Consider the following 22,372-nt stretch of genomic DNA (forward strand, 5'->3'; position numbering starts at 1 on the left):
AGCTTCCTCTGATCTCACACTGTCACCTGATTAAGCTGACAGCATGCATTTTACCTCTTTTGAGGGCTGAGTAAGCATCACATTTCACCACGCTGGGGAGGACAGGAAAAGGTGAGTGTGTTCCAGCCTTCCAGGATCTAAATACCAGAAGGAGCTGAGACAACCAGGAATAGCATCCCTTGAGACAAAACCAATAAAGAGAAACAGCAGAGCGTATACTTAAGATCCAGAATCCTGGTGCCAGACAGGCCTGGTTTTGAACACTGGCTCAAGCACTAATTAGTCCTGTGATCATCAACCGTTTGCTTAACTTCTCTGAGCCTCGGTTCCATTTTGAAATTGAAGGCAGTAATACTTGAAAAGGAGAGCAATAATCTTGGGTTGAACCATAAGAAACTGTCAACATTTAACCATTTTTTTGACCTTCAAAAATGGCATTTCATAGACCATGCTATGTTGGATTTTTTTGAGAATTAAAGGAAATATTATAAAAGCCTGGCACACGGTAAGCACTCAATAAATGACAGTTACTATCAACAAACAAAAGGCAAACCCACAGTGTTCTGGGCATACAAGGAAATGTGGCCCACAGATATGCTCACCATCAGATCCACCTCACAGAGGAGGTCAGGGGATTTTTAAAACTTATTTTATCTCTTTATTTTTGAATACTGAACAAAGGAGTATATGGTGCAAAGCAAGGCTTCTTCCCACACTGTACTCCAACAATAGTTCTCCCCAAAGGCAACCACTGTTACAGGGATGTGTGTCTCTCAGAGATGCTCAGTGCACATACAAGTGTTCATATATACATCACACACAAATGGTAGCAACTATGCATGCTCTACTTAGTATAAGTCAGAGTTTCTTATATCGATATATGTATATATATATACACACAGATATATATGTATATATACACAGATATATATGTGTATATATACATGCTATAAATATACATATATATATATACCTGCCCCATTTTCCCTCCATGCTTTTTAATAGCTTTAATGTATTCTATTGTGCGGCTATTACATGATTTCATTTGAGCCCATATTGACAGACTTTTGGATTGTCTGAAACCTTTTGCTAAAATAAATAATGTTGCAATGAATAGCTATCATTTCATGCACATCAGAGTTTATCTGAAGGCTAAAGTCCCAGAAATTGAATTGTAGGGCTAGATCATATAGATTTTTAAATGGCCAAATAGTCCAAATTGCCCTCCCCTGAGGCTAATTCACACTCCAGCCAGCAACAAGTGCCTGTTTGCCTGTCACAGAGGTCTGTTTTGAATTTGTTTTTGAAGAAGGGAGAGATGGTTCAGCTGGGTCGGCCAGAGCATGCAGGACAGTGGCTCAGCAGCCACCCCGCTGTGAAGTCACATGTGGGAACCTGTCATCTTAGCATCAGTGCGTAGAAAGCACTCTTCAACCCACAAGGAGCAGAGTTCCACACGCAGAAACACAACCTCATAGAGGGAGGGGAATAGTAAAGAGTGCTCCTCCCAGGAGCAAAGTGGGAGGTACAATCCCTCTTCTATAGCTGGTGACTTCTGGAGAGGGCAGAGAGGGAGCCACATTTTCTCAGCTCCGGTGTTAGTTTCAGTGAGTTTGGGACCACAGTGTGTAAGCCACCATAGCCCAGCTCTGAGCAGGCTCCCTCAGCAGCTCATGGGAAGGAAGGTGGTGGGTGGACAGTGGATCACACCCCACATTTGGAATTTAGGGGGCTTCTGTTTTGAGTCTTGCCTCTTCCACTTTTCAGCTATATGACCTTGGGCAAATCACAATTTCTCTCAGTCCTAGTTTCGTCCGTCACAGAATGGGGGCAAAACGCTGGAAGTGATGTTCTATAAAATGTCAAGTGATGTTACCATATACACAGTGTCCGCGGCATAGAAGACCGTCCAAAAAGTTTAATGAAGGAACAAACGACTTTTCCATTGAAATTGTTACTCAAGCAATCTTTTACGCAGAGGTTTTAGCTGGAACTAAGGCTCCGTCCGGAAGTTTTATGAGGTGTATTCATAGTAAAAGTTTATAGAAGAGACGTCCCCTGGCAGGGACAAATCCAACAGAGAGCGGATTCTACTCCCAGATGAGGGACTTCATTGCCTCTGCCACCTCTATTAAGGCCGCCTGCGCCCCGGTGACCGATTCCTCTCTAAGGCTGCTAGGACACAAAGCTCTTGGTGTCATTCGGCGCCCAACTGGTTTTCTTTTCTGTTTGACTGACCTGCCTGTAGGAGTTAAGCTTAATCCATAAGGACCCCTAAGAGAGCCACCCAGAAATCACAGAAGGGATAACCCAAGGGGGGTCGGGAGCGGGAGGTGGGAGAACGAGCGAGAGCTCAGGCAACGCAGTGGAAAGCTTGCAAGTTCGCTCCGAGGGCCCTTCCCGGGAGCAACTGGATCGAGCCGGTCCCAAATTCCGGATCCTCCCTAGGAAGGCTACTCCTCGCCTCGCGGCGCGGGTCCCCAGAGCCCGACCCGCGGCTCCCGGCGCTCCCAGCCGCTGGAGTTCGTTTGCAGGTAGGGAGGCACCTGCTCCGGAATCGCCCTCTGGCCAGAGGCAGCCGATCCTCTCCACCCCACCAAACACCCACCCCCACCTGCGCACCCCCTCCACCCCACCCGTCCCTGCCCGCGGGGCACCGGGGGCCGCTCACCTCCAGCCAGCTCGCGGGAGTCCCCGCCGCGCACCGGGCACACGGGTGGCCCCCGTGCGCGTCCGCCGCTGACCTTGCGTCGATCTCGCCCGAGTCCGAAGCGGCCGCCGGGTCTCCGGTCCCCGGCAGCAGGGGTCGGGGTGGGCGGGGCAGGAGCGGCTGGGCCGGGAGGGGTGCCCGCGGGCTGGCCGCACAAAGCCGAGCCGACTCCGCCGCGCCCCATTCAACGCTCCGCCGCGCCCCCTCTCCGCCGGCTCCCCGCCCGCTCCTTAAAGGCAGAGCGCGGGGCTCGGCTCCCGGGGCGGCTCGCGGAGAGGCACAGGAAATGACCTCAGCAGGCTCCAGCCTCCCACCTCTCCACATCGCTCGGCTCGTCCCTGGGGCGGCAGGGTCCCGTGGGTCGGGGGGGGGGGGCTCTCCCGGGCTCCGGCCCCGAGCTCTCTGCGGAGGCCGAATCGGCTGCAGCCAGGGGCGGCCAGGGCGCCCCGGGATCTGCTCAGCTCCCTGCCAGCTTGGGACCCTCGTAGGATGGGGCGCAAGACCAGACCCTACCCCTCCAGAGGGGAGTCCAGCATTTTGTCGTGCAGGAACCGTCACGCCGGATATTTAGAGCAGTTCTTATTTCAGAGTCTTGTCCACTGGCAGACCAAAGTTCTAATTTATAATTCGGAAAAAAAAAAAAAAAAGCAAAAACAAAACACCTCACCGCAGCCTAGAGGGTAACTTGCTTGCGTATGTATGTATGTATGTATTATGCATGCCTGTATATATGTATGTATGCATGCATTACTTATTGTAAAGGAGCCTGCCTAGGACCCAGAAAGGCAAACAGGACACCGCCTGCGGGCAGCTCGCGGGGCACCCTTACTGTCCGTCAGCTCACCAGGACACTCCTACTCCCAGAGGGGACTGGAGCACTTAATTTTTGGTTTGCTGGATATGGGGTAAAGGTGAGTCTGGAGAATATTGCAGGGAAGGATCAGCGTTTCAAAACAGAGCTTTCTTCCCCAATCCTGCAGGCTCTCGGTGTAGGCCTGAACAGAGAGGCAGACGTCACCAGGGTCCATTTCTCCAAAGGAGCTTTAGAAGTCTCACTCCAGGCGGTGGTGAAAGAGCCCCTGGCTGCACCCCAGTTTTGAATCTGATTCTCTGCAGGCGAAGTTGCCCAGCTAATAAGCTCCCCAGGTAATTCTCACGCACAATTTTGAGAACCCAGACTATGAAAAGCTGGAATAGGTAGTTCAGGAGGCCAAGGGTGAAAGTTCAACTGCGTCAACGGGACTTCAGGGGCTGAACTTACAAATGGATTCATAGCTCCTAACGATCGGGATAGATCAGCCCCAGACTGTGGGACACTGGCCTCTGGTATCCCCTTCAACACCAGAAGTGTTGCCTAAGGAAGCCTGTGGCATTTGTAAGGGAGATTCCTTCATTCATCCATTCCTGCATGCATGCATGCATTCACTCACTTTGAATAGGTAATCATGCATGTAGTATAAATTTCAAATAATACAGAAGGGCGAACAATAAACTAAGTCTCTGCCCCTCTTCTTGTCCCCCAGATCACTCCTCCCCAAACACAACTGCTGTGGTAAGTTTTTGTGTGTATTCCTTCAAGATATTTTATGCACATGTAAGTATTCATGTATTCATAAGTACATATGTATTTCAACACTAAGGAAGCATCCCTTACTTTTTTGTCCTGACTTTGCCATTTGTTGACTCTAAGTGTGACACATCATCATACTTAGAAATGCCTTACTTACCCCGCCCAAGTTTTATGGAGATTTAATTGATATATAGTACCGTATAAATTTAAGGTGTGCAACATAATGATTTGACTTACATACATCATGAAATGATTACCACAAAAGATTTAGCTCCTCTCATATAGATACAAAATTAAAGAAATGGAAAAAATTTTTTTCTTTGTGTTGAGAACTCAGGATTTACTCTCTTAACTTTGATATATAACATACAGCAGTGTTCATTATATTTATCATGTTGTGCAGTAAATCCCTAGTACTTATTTCTCATATAACTAGAAGTTTGTAGCTATTGACTGCCTTCATCCAGTCCCCTCCATCCCCCGCCTCTGATAACCACAAATCTGATCTCTTTTTCTATGAGTTTGTCTTTGAAGTATAACTGAACTACAACACTATGTTAGTTCCTAGTATACAATACAGTGATTCTACACATTTCAAAATGATCACTACAGTAAAAGTCTAGTTATGCTACGTCACCATAAAAAGATACTACTAGTTATTGACTATATACTCCAAGCTGTACATTTCATACCTGTGACTCATTTGTTTTGCAACTGGAAGTTTGTACCTTTTAATCTCCTTCACCTATTTCTTTCCTCCCCCGCCCTCCTCCCCTCTGGCAACCACCTGTTTGTTCTCTGTATCTATAGCTCTGTTTCTGTTTTGTTCTGTTTGTTCATTTGCCTTACTTTTTACAGTGGTTCCCTAGTGTTCCTAATGACGAATATTTAGGATGTTTCCAATCCTTCCTTGGCTATTACTTACCTTGCTGCAATGAATATTTCTGGACATACTTCTTGGTCCATATATATGACTGTCTTTAAGGTCTAGTACTTAAAAGTGAAATTGCTGGGTGTAAATACAATGTGAATTTTAAATTTCAATAGATGCTGCCAAATTGCCCTCAAAGGAGACTCACCAACCCACACTTCTGTCAGTGGGTTCCAGTGCCCCTTTTTCCCTCCCACTGGTGTCGATGAAATGATTTATCACAAAGTAGAAAGCTTTTAGAAAGGGAGGATGAAATGAGTTAAATGCATGGATGATTTTAAAGTACTGCCGACACACAGAAAGGCTCAACAAAGTGTTAGCCTATGGTCTCCCAACTGCACTCCTCTGCGTGACCTCCCCCTTGCTTTGGGCTCTGTTTCAATCCAGCTCTGTAAACCCAGATGAGTTCCTTAGCCTCTCTGGGACTCAGTTTCCTTATCTTTAATATGGGAATCAGAATGTCTCCCTCTGGAGTTGGTTTGAGAATTAAATCAGATAATAGAGTTACATAAATTTGGGGATCCGATCATTGTTCAATAAGTGACAACTATTCTTCTTCCCTCAAATTCCCTGCCCCCCAACTTTTTATTTTGAAAATGTCAAACCTATAGAAGTTGCAAAAAACAGTACATTAAGCACCTGTAAACTCTTCTCCTAGATTTACCAATTGTTAACTTATTGCTGTATTTACTTTCTCTTCTCTCTCTTTCTCTCTATGTATATGCGTATATAGATATATTTTTTTCATTTAAGAGTTAGTTGTAACGTCATGACCTTTTACCCCTGAACAGTTCAGCATATTCCTCCTAAGAACAAGCATGTTTTCCTAATATCAACACACTTAGGAAATTTAGTATCAACACAATACTATCATCTACTATACATGCCATATTCCAGTTTCCCCAATTGTCCCAATAATGCTTTTTATCGTTCACTTTTATTGCTCTTCTATTTATTATTATTAGTACCTACTTAGTACTCAGCAGAGTGAATGGATGCCTGGAGGAGAATGAGCCTGTCCCCTCTTCCGCTCCAGGGAGAAAGTGACTCCCACAGCCCTAGACCCTGGCATTCTTTGGGGGCTACAGGTAATTAATACACAAGCCGGTAGGGATGCTCACAGGCAGAGCAGTTTCCCATCTAATGCTAGGGATTCTCCCACCAGCCTTCTTTGCTGAAGTTGCCTCCTCTGCCTGGCTCTAGCCACCCTATGCTGGCAGCCCAGAAAGGTCCTGCCTGCCTTCCCCCAACTCTGGTTGGGTTTCTGGTGTCTCCTCCACCTCCTCCATTGGTCCCCAATCATCAGAGGCAGCTGTTCTGGCTCCAGTGAAGCCTGGCTCCTCATTGGTACCCTCAACCACAGCTCCCCACGCTGCCCTACCCCAAGGATGAATTCCTGTGGACCTCCAGGCTGGCCTTCCCCAAACTTAACCCTGGGATTAAGGGTTGTGATGTCTGAGATGTTATCTTCTTCCCACGATCTTTCTGTCTTAAAGCCCTTTCCATGTAGCCCTCTGTGGAACTGAGACAGAATCAAACTGTGGCCACTGCCAAATCCAGATGCTAACATCAGTTGACACCAATGTTCCTCTCTTCTTCCCTCCTCCTTTCCTTTCATTCATTCACTCATTTATGGTAGCTGACTTTCAAGTTGTTCCAGGGACTCCATTAGCTGCACACCTGTAATCTTGGTTAAACCATCTTCTTGCTTCCTGCCTCAGTTTGTCCTGCTGTAAAGTGGGGAAATTATTTCCTCAGCACAGCTATCCTTTACCCTGGAGAGTTGGGGGGAAAGGCAGGATTATGAGGGAATCACTCCGGCAGAAGGGGAACTTTGTAAAACTGAGGTAAAGAAAAAATGCCATGCTGGGTGCCATCTTGGGCCAGAGCTGTAGGGGGAAGGGAGGGAGGTTGGGTCTAGGGGAAAGGCACCGGGGCTCCAGACCTCTCTAAGGAGCCATAGGGAAATGGTGCCCACCACACCTAAAGCTCGTTTCTGTTTATGTTAGCTTATTATTGCAAATGGCTTGACAACAGAGAGAAGGGGAGGAAGCCAACACATGCTCAGTTTTGAAGGGTCAGTTGGGCCACGGAAGCTGAGGGCCTCCTTTTAATCTTCTGAGAGGACGGATGGGCACCTGTTGTGAACAGGTCTGAACCAATTTGTCCCTTTGGTGCTTGTCAAGTTCCTATATTTGTAGCCACTGGAGATGAGTGGCCTTTTGTCCCCTCTCCTATTACCTCCTGTAGGTAGGGTATGAAAAACAGCCAAGGCCAAAATCTGCCAAGTATACAACAGTTACAAGCAGGCACCAAAATCCCACAGCCTGCTTCAGGGGAGCCAGGGAGTTGGCCTGGTCTGGTTCTTACCTGTCATTCATGTGAGGGCCCACATCATCTTTCTAGCCAACTCCATATTTTGAAAACCACTTACTGCACCAGTGAAAGATGATTTCTGGCATCTCTCAAGCACATTCAGCCCACTAGCGTAGATTTTGATGGCGTTTGAAGTGTTTATGTAACCACCCTCCAGAGTGCAGATCCCTGATTAGAGTACTTCAGATGCTAACTAACCACTCTAGGGGTGAGAGGAAAATCAGTTTAAATACACACACCACTCAGTTTAGACTGAAATAGTTAAGAACTAAATTCCTCCAAGGGGGGAAGGTATAGCTCAGTGGTGGAGTGCGTGCACGAGGTCCTGGGTTCAATCCCCAGTGCCACCATTAAAAAATATATATATGTTGGTGGGAATGCAGTTTGGTGCAGCCATTGTGGAAAACAGTATGGAGATTCATCAAAGAACTAAAAATAGACTTACCATATGATCCAGCAATCCCACTCCTGGGCATATATCCAGAGGGATCGTTAATTCAAAAAGACACCTGTTCCCCAATGTTCATAGCAGCACTATTTACAATAGCCAAGACATGGAAACAACCTAAATGTCCATCAACAGATGACTGGATAAAGAAGTTGCAGTATATACTACTCAGCCATAAAAAATAAAATAAAATAATGCCATTTGCAGCAACATGGATGGCCCTGGAGAATGTCATTCTAAGTGAAGTAAGCCAGAAAGAGAAAGAAAAATACCATATGATATCACTCATATGTGGAATCTAAAAAAAAAAAAAAAAAGACAATTGAACTTATGTATAAAACAGAAACAGACTCACAGACAAAACAAACTTATGGTTACCAGGAGGGAAGGGAGTGGGAAGGGATAAACTGGGAGTTCGAGATTTACAGATACAGACTGGTATATATTAAATAGATAAACAAGTTTATACTGTATAGCACAGAGAACTATATTTGACATCTTGGAGTAGCTTACGGCGAAAAAGAATATGAAAACAAATATATGTATATTCATGTACGGCTGAAACGTTGTGCTGTACCCCAGAAATTGACACAACATTGTGAACTGACTATACTTCAATTAAAAAAAATGTATATGTAAATAGATAAACCTAATTACCTCCTCCTCTCTCCAAAAAAAAAAGATAAATTAATAGATAAATAAATAAATAACCTCCAGAGCCAATATAACAGCATCCTGCTGTGCGCCTGGTTCCCTGGGCAGCACTGTGGGAAAGAATTGGGACCTCAGAACTGAACAGACCCCGCAGTTCAAGTCTCAGCTTTACTATATATGTGCTGATGTAACCTTGGGGTGATTGCTTAAGCCTGCTGAGTTAACACCTCGTTTGTAAAATGGTGATAATAATTCTTGCATCCTAGGCTTGGTGAGAGGGTTAAATGAGATAGTATGGTATCTGGCACTTAACAAGAGCTGTATAAATGGGACCTTTTATTATTCATTCTTTGAACAAGTACTTGTTGGAGGTCTAATGTTTACCATACACTCTCCCGTGTCCCTCCCTCAGCATCTTCTCTGCTGGGTCCAGACGTGGTTTCTGCTCCCAAGGAGTTCTCTTTGTTGCAAGATTGCAATCATTTAGCAAGCTGGCTTGAGAGACGGCAATAACTCTAGGAGAACTGGTGAAATGTTTGAGGGTTCATCTTACCTATGGCCTGGGCCTTCTGGAGACCTCACTTCCCAACCTCACTTGTTTTCCCTGAGTGGGGGTCTGGGCTCCAAAGAGATCCCTCCTGCTTCATGAAACCCTCCCAAATCAAAGCAGCCCTTCTTCTGCCTTCAGGGTCTGGTTCTCAGTTGCTGTTGGAAGGAGGGTAAAGGGGAAGGAGAGCAAGGAGGAGAAGGGGGAGGGGCCTCAGATTCCAGGAGCCCTGGGGCCAGTCCGGGGTGGGGGGGGTGGGGGCAGCCTTCTGCCTCAGGAGCCAGGGCAGAGCTTGGTAGCTCTTTTGTTACAGAGAAGTCAGGAGGCTATTTCTGCTGCTGAATCTCATGGGTGGGAGTCACAGAGGCTCAGTCATCATCCAGGTGGGACTGGAAGGGCAGTGAGGTGGGGGATGTTCTAACCTTGAGCATGGATCTTTCTTTCATTTATTCACTCAGCTACTCACCAACAAATATTTATGGAGCACTTCCTATTTTACAGGCACTGTGCGAGGAAACAAAATGTGGCAAGTGTGACGGATGAACTCAGGGCACAGGCTTCAGAACCAGACATACCTACCGTCGAACCCAGCCTCTTCCCTGTGGGGAACATGGGGAAGAACTGATGCAGTTACCACCTGTATCCCCACAAATGATGTGTCCAGTGCAGCTGTGGGCTCCAGAGCCAGAGAAAGCCGGGGAGGGGAGGGGCTCTGCATTTGGAAAACAGAGATCAGAATGCTTATCTTTGAGGGTGCTTGCAAAGGTGGAGATAAAGGTATATGATGGGCACCTAGTAAGTGTTGTTAAGGGAAATTGAAGGTATAAAGGGATAAAGGACTAGGAAGACGTGCAAAGACTAGGGACCTGGAAACTAACTATTAAGAGGAATAGATAAAAGGAGGGCCTGGAGGAGAAGGATTCCAATGAGAAGGTAGGCAGTGATTCCCCATCTAGCCTCACATCACAAAATCCTGGGGGTGCTTATTAAAAATATGCATTCAGGCCCTGGGCATTGGGAGTGGCAGGCTCAGGGGTCTGTATTTTCCTGCTTCTTAGGACCCGTTGGGTGCCTGGTATTGACTGGTTTGTGATGCATCATATGCCAACACTCCACAACAGCCCCAGAGGGGAACACGGGGTAGAACTGATGTAATGACAACATATGTCAATGCAAAATGATCTGTCCAGTGCAGCTGTGGGCTCCCTAAGCAAGAGAGAGCCGGCGGGAGAGGAGATGGCAGGGATGGAGGAAGGGAAGCTGAGTTGGGAGCTGACGGAGCTCAGGGAATGAGAACCTGGTAAACCCAGCCATCTCACTGGGATTCTAGATCATTTGAGAACTTGCAACATCATGGTTTGAAACCAGCTGTCTTATGTCTCCATCAGCTTCCATCACAGGTGAAAAAAATGGCTGCTCACATCAAGGGGCAGGGGGAGCTAGACAGGGGACCAGCTCCAAGCAGGTGGCAGTTGCTCCAGCAGTCTGAGGAGCCCCTTGGCTTCCCCTCTGAGCAGATGCTTCTTCTGCCCGGAAGGGGCCTAGGGACTGGGTGGGTGGGGACCCACACAAAGGGCTGGGAGTACCCTCTGCTTCAAGGATACCGCATTCCCCTGCAGGCCGCCTTCCAGGGTGTGGCTGCTGTAAGAGTGGGCCCACAAGCGCCCCAGAATTCACAGAGAAGGGAAGGCATGAAATACCTGAAGGAATGAGAAGACAGCCATTGCAGCTCTTTCTCCAACCCCCGGTGGTTTAGAATGAAATCAGTAGGTCTCCTTTGATCAGTCAGAACTTTGCCTCCTTATGCTTCCGGTCGTCATGCTCAGGTTCGGGTTTTTACGAGTGTCAGGACCTATATCCTACTGGGAGCTCCTGTTGCCAGCTCCCTTCTGTGAAGGAGGATTAGTCCAGATGACAAAGCCTGCCTTCCCTCTCAAAGTCCTGTGCATGACCCAGGACCTGCTAGGGCGTCGCAGGCTTTCTCTTAGCGCCATCTGGTGGTGGGCATGGCATGTCTTCCTAAAGGGTCCGGTGCCCCCCATTCCTACTCCCAGCTGCACCTCAGACCTGATCCGTTTTCTTCTGATCTGACCACTGCAGGCTTTGGTCATTTTGAAAAGTGGTAATTAATGAGGCTTTAAGCTCTGCCTAAAGTGGAGACTTTAAACTCTGTGTCTTTTGTCCCTATTCAACTCTACATAGTTTCAGGGAAGGGAATTGGAGAATTTAGTGGAGAGTTAAAAGACTAGGTGAAGTAAGGAAAGATGGAAAGAACATTCTCCCCCACCCAGCTGTGAATGCTTGGCTCCAGCAGTGCACAGACCATCACCTTGGCACTTACCCCAGGCACCTCTCACCCAGCCGTGCCATCAGAGCAGGGCACAGGAAGAGTCCCTTCTGCACAAAGTCCAGGTCGAGGATTAAGAATCATCAGAGAAAGTGATGGGACACGGAGCTGGAACCAGACTGCTGCGCTCAGAGCGCTGAGGGAACCCATGTTCTGGGAGCTCTCCTCATGCAGAAGCGAGCTCTGGAGTTTTCAGAGAGGTTGTATGGACAGTGCACCTTTCCAGAAAGGAGTATCCACATTTCCAGGTTCTGAGTTTCCCGGTCCAGGTCAGGAAGAGGGAGCGCTAGCCCTTTCCCTCTTACAGAGTGGGGTCCACCCAAAGGAATCAGGTAGAACCAACAGACAGGTCTTGTATGTGAGGGGAGGTCAGCGATGGAGCAGAACGCACCTATTCCTAGGATGGGAAACAAACAGGCATTGCTGTGGGGGTGATACGTGACTGCTGCTCCTTCAAGATACGTGTTGCCCCACTGGCCACTGGGGAAACATTCAGATGGCTTCAGGAATGGCCTGACCCTGAAAGCAGGAATTTCCCTGCAGGGCCCAGGGCGTTGTGCTTCTGTGGGCCCAGGATCCCTTGAACAAAGACACTCATGGTTCTTTTGGGAAGCAAAATATTCATTCTGACTATTCAGAATGAGAAATTTCCCTAAGTATACTTGCCACTCAAGCCAGTAGAAGAGTAATATACATTATGTACACTATGTAGTAATGTATCTAAGATTGGAAACCATTTACAGAGGTGAGGATCACTAAAAATTTCCTAGGACCTTTTCCTCCACTCCAAATTGCTGTTCTCACTGACAGGCTTTCATGATTCTCGTGCCTTTCCTTGAGCTACATCATTCAGTATTTTTCTCATTAGGAGTAGGATGGTTGAAGTGACTGTATGGCCCCCAACATTTCCAGCAGCAGTAATAACAAATTTTAAAAAGATACAACCTAAATGCCCATCAATTGGGACCTGGAATATAAATTATTATGATTCATCTAGAAAATAAAGTACTATGCAGCTATTAAATTTATGGTGAAGAGTTATTTTTATTGACATGGAAAGATATTCATTACTTAATGTCAAATGAAACAATTTCTAGAAAAGTATGTATAACAGGGTTTACTTTATGTGCAACTACATAACTATATATATCTATGTATATAAATATAGGTAGATTCTTTTCCCTATACATAAATGGTGATATCTTTGGCTGTAGAAATTTGGTATAATGTTTTAGTTTCTGCTTTGTTCTTTTCTATATTATGTGAATGTTTTAAAAGGAGTATGAATCATTTTTCTAATAAAGCTATTAAAATGTTTTTAAAATATTGATCTCATCAGTAAAGTAGAAAGCTGAGATGTGGGGAAGTCAACAACTAACTCAATAAAGCCACAATCTGCCAAAGAGGCAGAATTTGCCCTCATGACCTCCCATCCTTCAAGTTTAATGCCATCTCACTGCCTCCAATTGGTGAAGATCGTGGGCAGGGATATAGCAAGTGGGGAGCTGGGGACCAATGCTGAGATCAGAGGGGACTCACATTCTTTGGATATTTTCTGGATCCTGTTACCTCTTCAGAGCAACTGAGCTCAGACCACAACGGCATTACTGGATTCCTATTATATACTGTGTCCTTGTGGTCTGGTAGCTGTCCAGGTCTTGAAGGAGCAGACACAAGTCTGGGGACAGAGTTAAGTTGGGTCTAGTTCTAATCCAAGCCCATTTTACATCCTGCAAGGGAAATGACATATTCAGCCATGGTCTCTAGTTGAGGAAAGAAGAAATGTGATGCTAGTTCGGTATAGTCCAGAGGCTTGAGTTTGTGAAGTTCTGGGCGGGAGCAGCTTGGTGGGTGATTTCAAGGAGAAAGTTTGGAGCCCCTCCACCTCCTCCCCCTTCCTTCCCTCTACCCCTTCTCACTCCTCTACACCCACCCACATTCATCCACACATCTTGACTGTAGCACCAGAGACCCTCGTGGCCCTTCCTTTGACATTCGAGAGTTTGGGGCCAACAGCCAGCTTCATTCAGCCTAGTGAACAGTAGCAGTTGGGACACGGGGTGGGACCCAACGGACCCAGTGTCTTCCTACAACATGAATTTGGATTTAAATAGTAAAAGCTCCAGGATATGATGTAGTGTTAATCTCCCATCATACAAATGCCCATAAGGGCACTTAACAGGTCAAGATGAGGCCCCCGAGCAACCAGGCCCCTTCTCAGCCTGTGCACTCTGAACAGACTTGCAGTCCCAGGACAATGCACTCATCCTCTCTGTGGTCTTCCTTTGTGTCATCGGGAACCCCACTCTTCTTCCTTCCCTGTTCCTAGACCCCTCTGCTACCTTCCCTGGGGAGGTCACCCCTCTATACCTGGCATTACTGCTCACAGATATGAAAGAATCCACCAAAGATGGATTCCTAAGTCTGCATCTTGTTGAAGGGCATAAGAGAAAGCAAACCTTGACCTAAGCCGTGGGCAGGAAAGAGGGGCAAAGAGCCTTTTGACAGGAAGGAGTGTGTCAATTTGCAAATACTAGTCAATTTTGAGCCAGTGCCTGAGAGTTTACTTTAAAAATCAAGTGTGGTCGAGATAAAGCCTAGCATGGTAACTGCTCCATCTGAGAACACAAATAATCACAGACCTTCCACGGCACGGGAGGTACAAAACTGCAGTCATGAGGAGCAGGGGTAATCCTTTGTCAGAGACTGTTGGGTATTGTTCCCATACCCACATGTGTAGGTCACAATCTTGTTACCTCCATGACCCTAATCCTTAGCACAGTGGATGGTACATTAATGATTGTTGAATTGAATAATAACTTCCTTGAAGTCAGGAGTCCAGTCCTCACAACAGCACAGTAGTAGGGGAGAGAAGACATTTAAATACTTAACATTAATTAGCTAGCACCTGAGACTTCTAGGACACTTCAACTAAACTAAATCCCCAGACAAGATGGGGTCCCTGAGATCACTGACCTCTCAGACTTATGCAGCTTTTCCTGAAGGGGGCAGAGTTCTCCTAGAAGAGCCAGGACAAAGGGTAAAGAACTGAAACAGATTTTAGCCGATCCTTGGTGATACAATCTGGACACTCACCCTACCCAACCCAAGCCCACTCCCACCCCTAAGCTGTGCTGCCTCTCAGCCAGCTCCTACGGGAGAAACCTTTTGACTCAGATCTACAAAGAGATAGATTTTTCCCACTCTAACCCATCCCAGGACCTAGTGGGGCCAGGAATTGGGTCTTGGATGAGATGTTATGATCAAAATTCTTAACCAATTAATGTTGCCAAGTCCCAAGATATCCTTCTGCAATCACCGTGTCTGGCTGAAATTTCTCTTTGAACCAATATATGAACTTGGGACAGGCACACAGTGTCCCCCCAGGCAATGGCTTACTTAGATAGCAGCATAAAAGCTTTTAGTTGCAAAGCCTTCTCATACCCAGGCTCACCTTAACAATACTCCTTTGTCCCTCCTCAAACGACTAAGCTCCTTGTATCCTGGCAAAGGGAGGCACAGAGGGGAGGTGACCAGCTTGGAGTTTGGTTTCTAATCTCCAGGGCAGAAATTCTTTCAAATTTGCCCAGCACCTGGGCTGACTGCTGAGTCGGAAATGAGAGCAGCTGGGGATGGGGATGGTTCTCCTCATGATTCCCAAGTTTTATAATCAATTCTATCCCCTCCACAACCCCAAATTTACAGCCTTCACGGTTAAACTCACATGTACAACTATGAACCTGTGTAGTTTCAATGTCTGTTCAAATTTTCACTTTGACTTCTTTTAGCCTTGACCTCCCCACTGCCCCTTAATTTACTGCTAGTCTCATGAACCTGCATGCATCTCATTTTCCAGGCTGTCTTCGTGCACACACATTAATGTCTTAATGCTTTATGGATGAATTCACATTATCACAGAATGGTGAGTTCCTCATTTTCATGCTCAAGGTGTTCATGAATACTGCATAGTTCTTACCCACTGCGTTTTCTTCTGATGACTAAAAAAAGGAGAGAGGACATGACTCTTAAATATCCCCAAAGTAGGAACATATATTATTTTGAGAGCTCTGTGAAGGTACGTATGGATAGCAAAGCTTCTGATAAACCTGCAGTCAACTTGACCATTTCCCTGGGGCCTGATGCCTCTTCTCTCTCTGCTGGTACCCCTTTCTACCCCTCCGAGGCACTTCATAAACAGTCGAGGGCATCCTCAGTAACCTTTTGCACCTGCTTCCCTTATCACAGATCACCCATTCCTGAGCACAGCTCACCCATTCCTGAGCACAGCTCATAGCAGTGCGAAGTCCCTAAAAAGTTAGCCTGTCTCCAGTTCTATGCCCACCCCAGCACTAGCAGTGATTTTTATACAGCAATCTATGCCTTCCTGTCCCGGTACTTTTCAGAGCTTCCTGCTACTTTCTGGAAGCTTCTGTGATTCTCCTTTCACCTCCTCTTATAGCCAAGAACCTTAGGGGGCTCTGAGTCAGGTGTTCATTCTCTGTGCTGCTTGCCTCCCTGGTGCCATGGACACTCACTTTTCAGGGGCCACCTAGGAGCCTTTCTCTTCCTTTGGGTAACAGCATTTTGATTTCTCTGTCACTGCTTTCTTCTCAGTTGTGGAGTTTACATCAGGGTATCCTGCTGGCTCTTCCCTGGCCAAGAGGTGGATGCATAATCAATTTAGGCAAATTTGATTCTTACACTTGAGCAGAAGTGATAAGATTAAGTCCCATTGTTCTGGCAGCAGAACCCTAAGGAGACTCTCAGTTACTTCCCATTTCCTGGTCTCCCAAAGCCATCCTGGTCCCAGCCTTTTCAAGTCTGTTTTGCCAGCATCCCCTCCAAATCCGTGAGCCACCTGATCATACCCTGTCAATACTGTCCTTTTACACTTAAGATAGTAAAGTTGGTTTCTGTTGCTTGCAGCCAAAGAATCCTAAATGATGCAGGTTCATAGTCCTTACACTCTTTATGCCTCTTTTCTTCCTATTTCCAGAAAAGGATGGTACAGAGAGACTCCCCATTTTCAAACTCCAGCAGATAACCTTGATCTCCTTTCTTACAGCCAATACCACGTTTGTATTTTCTGGAAGACAAGAACTTTTCTGCCCTCCTACTAAGCACACCATCCATAAAGTGGTAGATCTTGTCCACCATAAGTAGCTTTCATGCTGACTTTCAAAGGGAACAGAGGGATTTCTGTATACTTGTCAGGGAGGACTGGTTCCATGGGGGTTCCCCCAGTTCTTTCTCACCTGTCTTATTTTCCTCTAAAGCTGGTCCAAGTAATTCCAAACTCAAGATTGCCTTTGACTTCAATGCTTCCTCTGCCCCTCACCTCACTTCTCTCTTTCTTATCCCAGCATCTGTGACAGACTGTACATAATTCTTTGTTGGCTTCCAACTTCCATGCTCCAGCTCCCTCTCAGGTCCTTCCTGCTCTGGCTGCTGGCCCAGTCCCTCCACCGAAATCACCCTCTTGAGCAACATCTCTCCTGACTTGTGGTCAGAGGGCAGCCCCCAGGGAACCGATCCTCTCTACCGATTATAAGGAAGTCTTTCTGGTTCCCCTTGAAAGTCATTGAGAAAATTACTTATGGTGGACAAGAGCTACTGCTTTATGGGTGGTTTACTTTGTTGAAGGGCAGAAAAGTTCCTGTCTCTCAGAAAATATGGTTAAGAACCTAACACATTTCAGGCACTTTAGAGACTACAAAGACACTTAAAAGACTCTCTTTTCCCCCCACCTGGTGATAGAAGAGAGATGTGAAGAGAACGAATATTAAATCCCTATGGTGACAGGGACCTCAAACTCTGTATATGTGCCTGGCACTATACTAAGTACCTCTATGCATCATCTTATTTATGCTTACAACAGCCAGGAGGTTGACTATTACTGCCATTTGCACCTTGCAGATGAGGAAATAGGCTCAGGGAATTTAAATACACTGCCTTCTGGCTAGGATGTGGAGTCTGAACTCAGATCATGGTTGCTTTGATAAGACAAGAAGTCAAAGGCAGGGCTGGCATCTTTGGTGTGTGTTAGTGCAGTGGGGTTTGGTTTGTCCCAGAGCTCTTCACCTTGAATCTGTACTTGAATCACTAGAACCATGATCACTGTGCTATCACTGTGCCTACCTTCACCCAGGGCCACCCATCCCCCAACACTGTATGCATGTCTCAGTATTCTTTGGGTAAAAAGCCAGGGACCCACTCGTTGCTACAGATACCATTTTTAGGTATGCTTCTGCAGCAGACAGCGTTGCCCTGTACACACCTGGTCTTATTTGAAATCTAGGTGCAGATGGAAAGGACCTTGGATGGGGTGCCAAAAGACCTGAGTTTGAACTGCATTCTGCCTTCACTAGCAATATAACCTTGACCAAACCACAAATCTCTCTGAGCTTTGACTTTCTCATTTATAAAATGAGGATTAAAAATAGCTCCCTTACCCAAAGAGAAAGCAATTGTAACGCATTATATAAATTTTTGTTGGGAAGAAATGATTCTTAATTTAGAATGAGGAAGACCCAGATGATGGAGAGAAGTCCATGGGAGAGCTGGATAAAGTAGAGATTGGCTGATGCCACGTCTTGTGCCTTAGTTCCTAACTCTTCCTTCTTTTGGATTCTGTAACTGGCATCTTGGCTTCTATATACTATGGCTTCTATACTAAAATTATACGTGTACACATTTTCTTTGACCTCAAAGTTCATTTTTTTTGCCTCTGATTTTAAAGGAAACTCAAACATTTTCATGGGCCCTAAAAATATTGTGGTATAGCACACTATAAGTCATCCCAAATTCAGATCTCCTGCCTTAATAGCCCATTATGCTTTCCTCTGTGCAATGCTGCCTCCCAGAGCCGGAAGGGAGCGGAATCAGCTGCCAGGCACAGACTGAGAGCCCCAGCAGGAGAACTGGGCCTCTGAGGCAAGGGGGTGCCAGGGAGGTCTTTTCTTCAGCAGGTGGGTTTTACTGCCAGACTTACTGATGCCTCTTTTGCCAAGGTGTTCCTGAGAGGAAGCTGTTTCCTTCGTCTCCGACAGTGTTCTAGGATGGCCCACATGCTTCACTGTAGCCCTGCTTCTCCCTCATCCCTGATTTACCCCCAGGAGAAAACACTTACCTGTTATTGAAGGCTACTGTACTGAGGACTCTACATGCATTATGTTATTGGGTCATCACAATATACTTATGAAGGAGGCGATATTATCTCCATCATAGAGGAAGAAATTAACTCAGGGAAGCCAAGAGCTCTTGCCATTGGCACCACATGGCTGTGTACTTTCTATACTGGTTTGAGAAACCCCACATAACTGCTTCTGCCCTTATCAAACCCCAGTGCCCTCCTTGTGGAAAAAACTATCAGCCAGCCCAAGAACGCATGTGCATGCGATGGACCTAGAACTCCCTGTCCACATTGCCCATCCCTCTGCTGATCTTTGAAAATCCTGGCCAGTAAGCTGATGGAAAATGCATGACTCTATCAGGCAATTAGGGGAAGACTTAGGATCAGATTAGGTTCAGACAGTAGGATAGCAGTTCAATTTCTCACCCAGAGTGAGGCAAGACCAGCTGGATGAACCTCAGGTTCCTTTTCTTAGAAGACTCTGTGCTGCCTTAGACCTCTGTCACTGGCGTGTTTATAAAAAGAGGGAGAAGGTTGGAGGTAATCAGCCATCAGACCTCTCAGGTCAGGCCTAGACACACACAGAGTGGGTGTGCGAGTTAGAAAAGGGCGCCCCCTCTGGACGGATTATTTACAAAAAGACACCCTCAGGAGGCGTTTTAAATTTGTAAAACTGTCCTTTCCTCTTGGCTGCAGTGTCCAGTGCTGGGACCCAGGCTTGGCGTGGGAATAAGGGTTGGAATACATTCCTACTCCCGGTTCAGCCTTTCTGCAGGACCTGGGACCCGCCTGAGGGGCCTGTTTCAAGTCAGAGCCCTCTGTCTGTCACCAATTTTCCACAGTTCCTCATACCAGAGTCTCCAGGCTTTCTAGATGACATCTGTTCTTTTCCACTTTCCAATAGTAGAATCTACATTGACTTCAGAAAGAACATCTTCTGTTTAATCTTTGTGGTATAAACCAAATTGTGCACCTTGAAGGTTCAGGCTTGGCCTTAGGCAGATTCCTTAACTTCCATAGGCCTCACTCAGTTTTTCCATCTTGAAAATGGGGATAATGAAAACGATCTTGCAGGCCCGTTTCAATGAACAGACAGCACGGAACCCAATGCTGGCACATAGTGGGTCTGCAACACCGTGTGGACTATGGCCCTTGGGTAGCTGGGACCTACAGAGTACCCACATTGGGTGCTGTACAAGCAGTCCCCTCAAGTCCTACGAGCTGGGAGGTGAGGGATCCTGGCCAGTCCTCTCCTCCGGGTTTCTGCAGACACCTCAAACGCAGGAGAGGTGGCGGGGGCCAGGAGGACCGAGGAGCTCTGCACTGCAGCCACCTGCGCCGAGGCCCCAGCCGAAGGCGCGCTTCCAGGCGCCCCGGGCGCGGCCGACCCCCGGCGGCGGGAGACGTGGGGGTCGGCGGGGCAGCGGCCCTGCGTGCGAGCGGGCGAGCAAGGAGTTAAGTGGGGCCGGAGGCAGGGCGCCTGTCAGACGCGAGCATGTGCAGTTTGCAGCGCATCCATACTATGGGTGAGTGCCGCCGCCGCCGCCGCCGCCGCCGCCGGGGGCTCCGTTCGGCCCGGGCAGCGGCGGCCGCAGCCCCCGGACCCCCGCGCCGCCGCGGCGGGCGCCGACACACAATGCGGGACTAGGTGCGGCGCGGGAGGGCCGGCGGCGTGGGGGAGGCACGGCCCGCAACTCGGCGCGGGGGGAGCCCGAGCGCCGGGCGTGGGGGCGGGGAGCAGGCGGCGCAGGAGAGCGCCCCGAGTCCCGGCGCGGGAGGAGGAGCGGGAGCGAGCCGGGGAGACCGCGCTCCTGGCCGCACCTGCGCCCGGCAGGCTGCCGGCCCTGCCTTGCCCCTGCTCGCGGCCGCGGCCCCGCACCGGTAGGTGCCCCCGATGTCCGCAGGGAGGCCTTTCCGCCGCCGGGGAAGGTGGCCGCGCGGGGCGGGCAGCGCCGAGTGCGGGGGGCGCGGGCGACGGTGCGGTGATGGGGAAGATCCGGCTACCCGGCAGCCGGGCTAGGGGCGCAGCCGGATCCCGCTTCCTCTTTGCTTTCGGTTTCAAAGCGGCTGCCTCGGCTAGAGAGCGAGCCGCAGATTAGATGGTGCTCTCGGGCTTGGATTCCCTGCGGGGGATGGGCGCACAGGGGGGCGTGTTGGGAAAGGGGTGCAGGTTGGCAACTTTCCCCGCCTGAAACAAAAGGGTATCGGGGAGATGTGAGGGGAAGGGGCCAGCCGCGGATCTCCGGCAGCGGAAGGTTGACACCCCCTCTTCCTCCGGGCGGGCGGAGAGCATCCCCGAAGCCGCCTCGGGAGGGTGGAGGGGGCGTCAGTCTGGGTGGAAGCTAGAGAGCCAGAGCTTGGAAGTGGGAACCACGGATCCTCCTGAGTTTGAGGCTGAGGACTTTTCTGAAGGGGAGGGAACTGTGCCAGATGAACCCTCTCTCCAGGGTGCATGGAAAAACTAGGTGATGGTGGACTGCACACCTAGGCGTCCTCTCCTCCCCAGATCCGTGCCCTCGGGCCCAGCCCAGCCCCCTGGCTGCTAGCTTTCCATCTGCCCACCCTTTTCTCCCGTGCACTGTGACAGATGCGGGGCTGGGATGGGGACCATTACCGCAAGGGCAGGGAGATACTGGCCTCTTTCCCAGGTATCTTCCTTTCTCTCTTTCTGTGCCCAGTCAGAAACTGATCCCCTTCCTTTCCTTTCCTGGACTATGTCTCCCTCTGTCTCCACAGTCTCCTTGGGGGTATGTTTGTTTGGTTGCCTCAGGTACAGAGCTTAGGGTGGCAGGCTGTTCTGATGCCACTTCAAGCCCTCCTAGGAGGAAGAGAGCAGGACCCCGGGGAGCTGTGCTAGTGTAACCTTGGGGGCTCTACTCACCAATTCTCCTGCGTTCTCAGCAGCCAGTAACAAATGAGCTGTTACTCTGGCCTTCAGACTTGGGTCATCAGGAGGCCCGGGTTTTTCTCTTTGCTCTAACCAGGAAGAGGGGTCAAGGCTAGGGTTGAATGGCCTTCCTTGGGCAGGCGGAGGGGGGAGCAGGATACAGTTTCTTTCTCTCTAGAAAACAAAAGGCGCCAGTTTCCAGGTACCCACTCCCCGACCTTATGTCTCCAGGAACAAGGTGCCTCCAGCTCTGAGCCAGCTTGCATGTGACCACTGACTTCCATCCTGTGGCAGGACTGCCCATTGCCTTTCTTCCTCTTAGAAAGGACAGCCCTTTGAGAGTAGGGGTTCCCCCTGGTTGCAAGGCAGAGCTACAGCTGCTTGCCTGTGGAGACAGAAGGCACTGGGTGGCGGTGGGGGCTGGACTGCTGGGTGACTCCTGTCTGTTCCTGTGAATGAATTAATGATATGAGTAGTTAGGTCAGAGGTGGGCCTGCCAGGACACCTTGCCCTCAAGGCATGGAGGGGTGGGCTGAGATGAGGCTTGGCCTCCTCCCCAGGGCTTTATATCTGGGGTCAGAAATGAGTGGTAACTGGGCAGATAGTAGAGGCAGAATCAACTTTTTTTATCTGGTCCTTGGAGGGAAATGACAAGCTAATTTAGTGTTGACTTTGGCTACTTAAAGTTACAGGAGGGAGGGAGGTTCCAGGACCAGTAAGGGATAGTGGGAGAAAATGAAGTCTCCTGAGCTATAAATCTATATGGTTCT

General features: G+C 48.3%; 2 protein-coding genes and 1 long non-coding RNA gene across 6 annotated transcripts in view; 2 read left to right on the forward strand and 1 right to left on the reverse strand.

Annotated features, from left to right (window-relative positions):
* PLEKHH1 (pleckstrin homology, MyTH4 and FERM domain containing H1) overlaps positions 1 to 3,309 on the reverse strand; it is a 51,948-nt gene extending 48,639 nt beyond the window's left edge. For 3 of the 4 annotated variants that reach the window (XM_074365351.1, XM_074365350.1, XM_074365348.1), the window contains exon 1: positions 2,672 to 3,309. In XM_074365351.1, coding sequence (XP_074221452.1) covers positions 2,672 to 3,034 — 363 coding nt within the window. In that variant the 5' untranslated portion in view covers positions 3,035 to 3,309. The remainder of the gene's footprint in view (positions 1 to 2,671) is intronic. The other variant, XM_074365349.1, reaches the window with a different exon arrangement.
* Positions 558 to 20,236, forward strand: LOC123618873 (uncharacterized). The gene is made up of 4 exons (XR_012507487.1): positions 558 to 2,534; positions 3,691 to 3,856; positions 4,234 to 4,262; positions 9,738 to 20,236. It is a non-coding gene; the product is annotated as an uncharacterized LOC123618873 (long non-coding RNA).
* Positions 20,237 to 20,369: 133 nt separating this feature from the next.
* The window catches only part of TMEM229B (transmembrane protein 229B), a 38,656-nt gene continuing 36,653 nt past the window's right edge, over positions 20,370 to 22,372 (forward strand). The window contains exon 1 of the mRNA XM_074365364.1: positions 20,370 to 20,596. The gene's annotated coding sequence lies outside the window, so the exon portion shown is untranslated. The remainder of the gene's footprint in view (positions 20,597 to 22,372) is intronic.

Source organism: Camelus bactrianus, chromosome 6, assembly GCF_048773025.1.
Source record: "Camelus bactrianus isolate YW-2024 breed Bactrian camel chromosome 6, ASM4877302v1, whole genome shotgun sequence".
Classification (NCBI taxonomy): Eukaryota; Metazoa; Chordata; class Mammalia; order Artiodactyla; family Camelidae; genus Camelus; species Camelus bactrianus.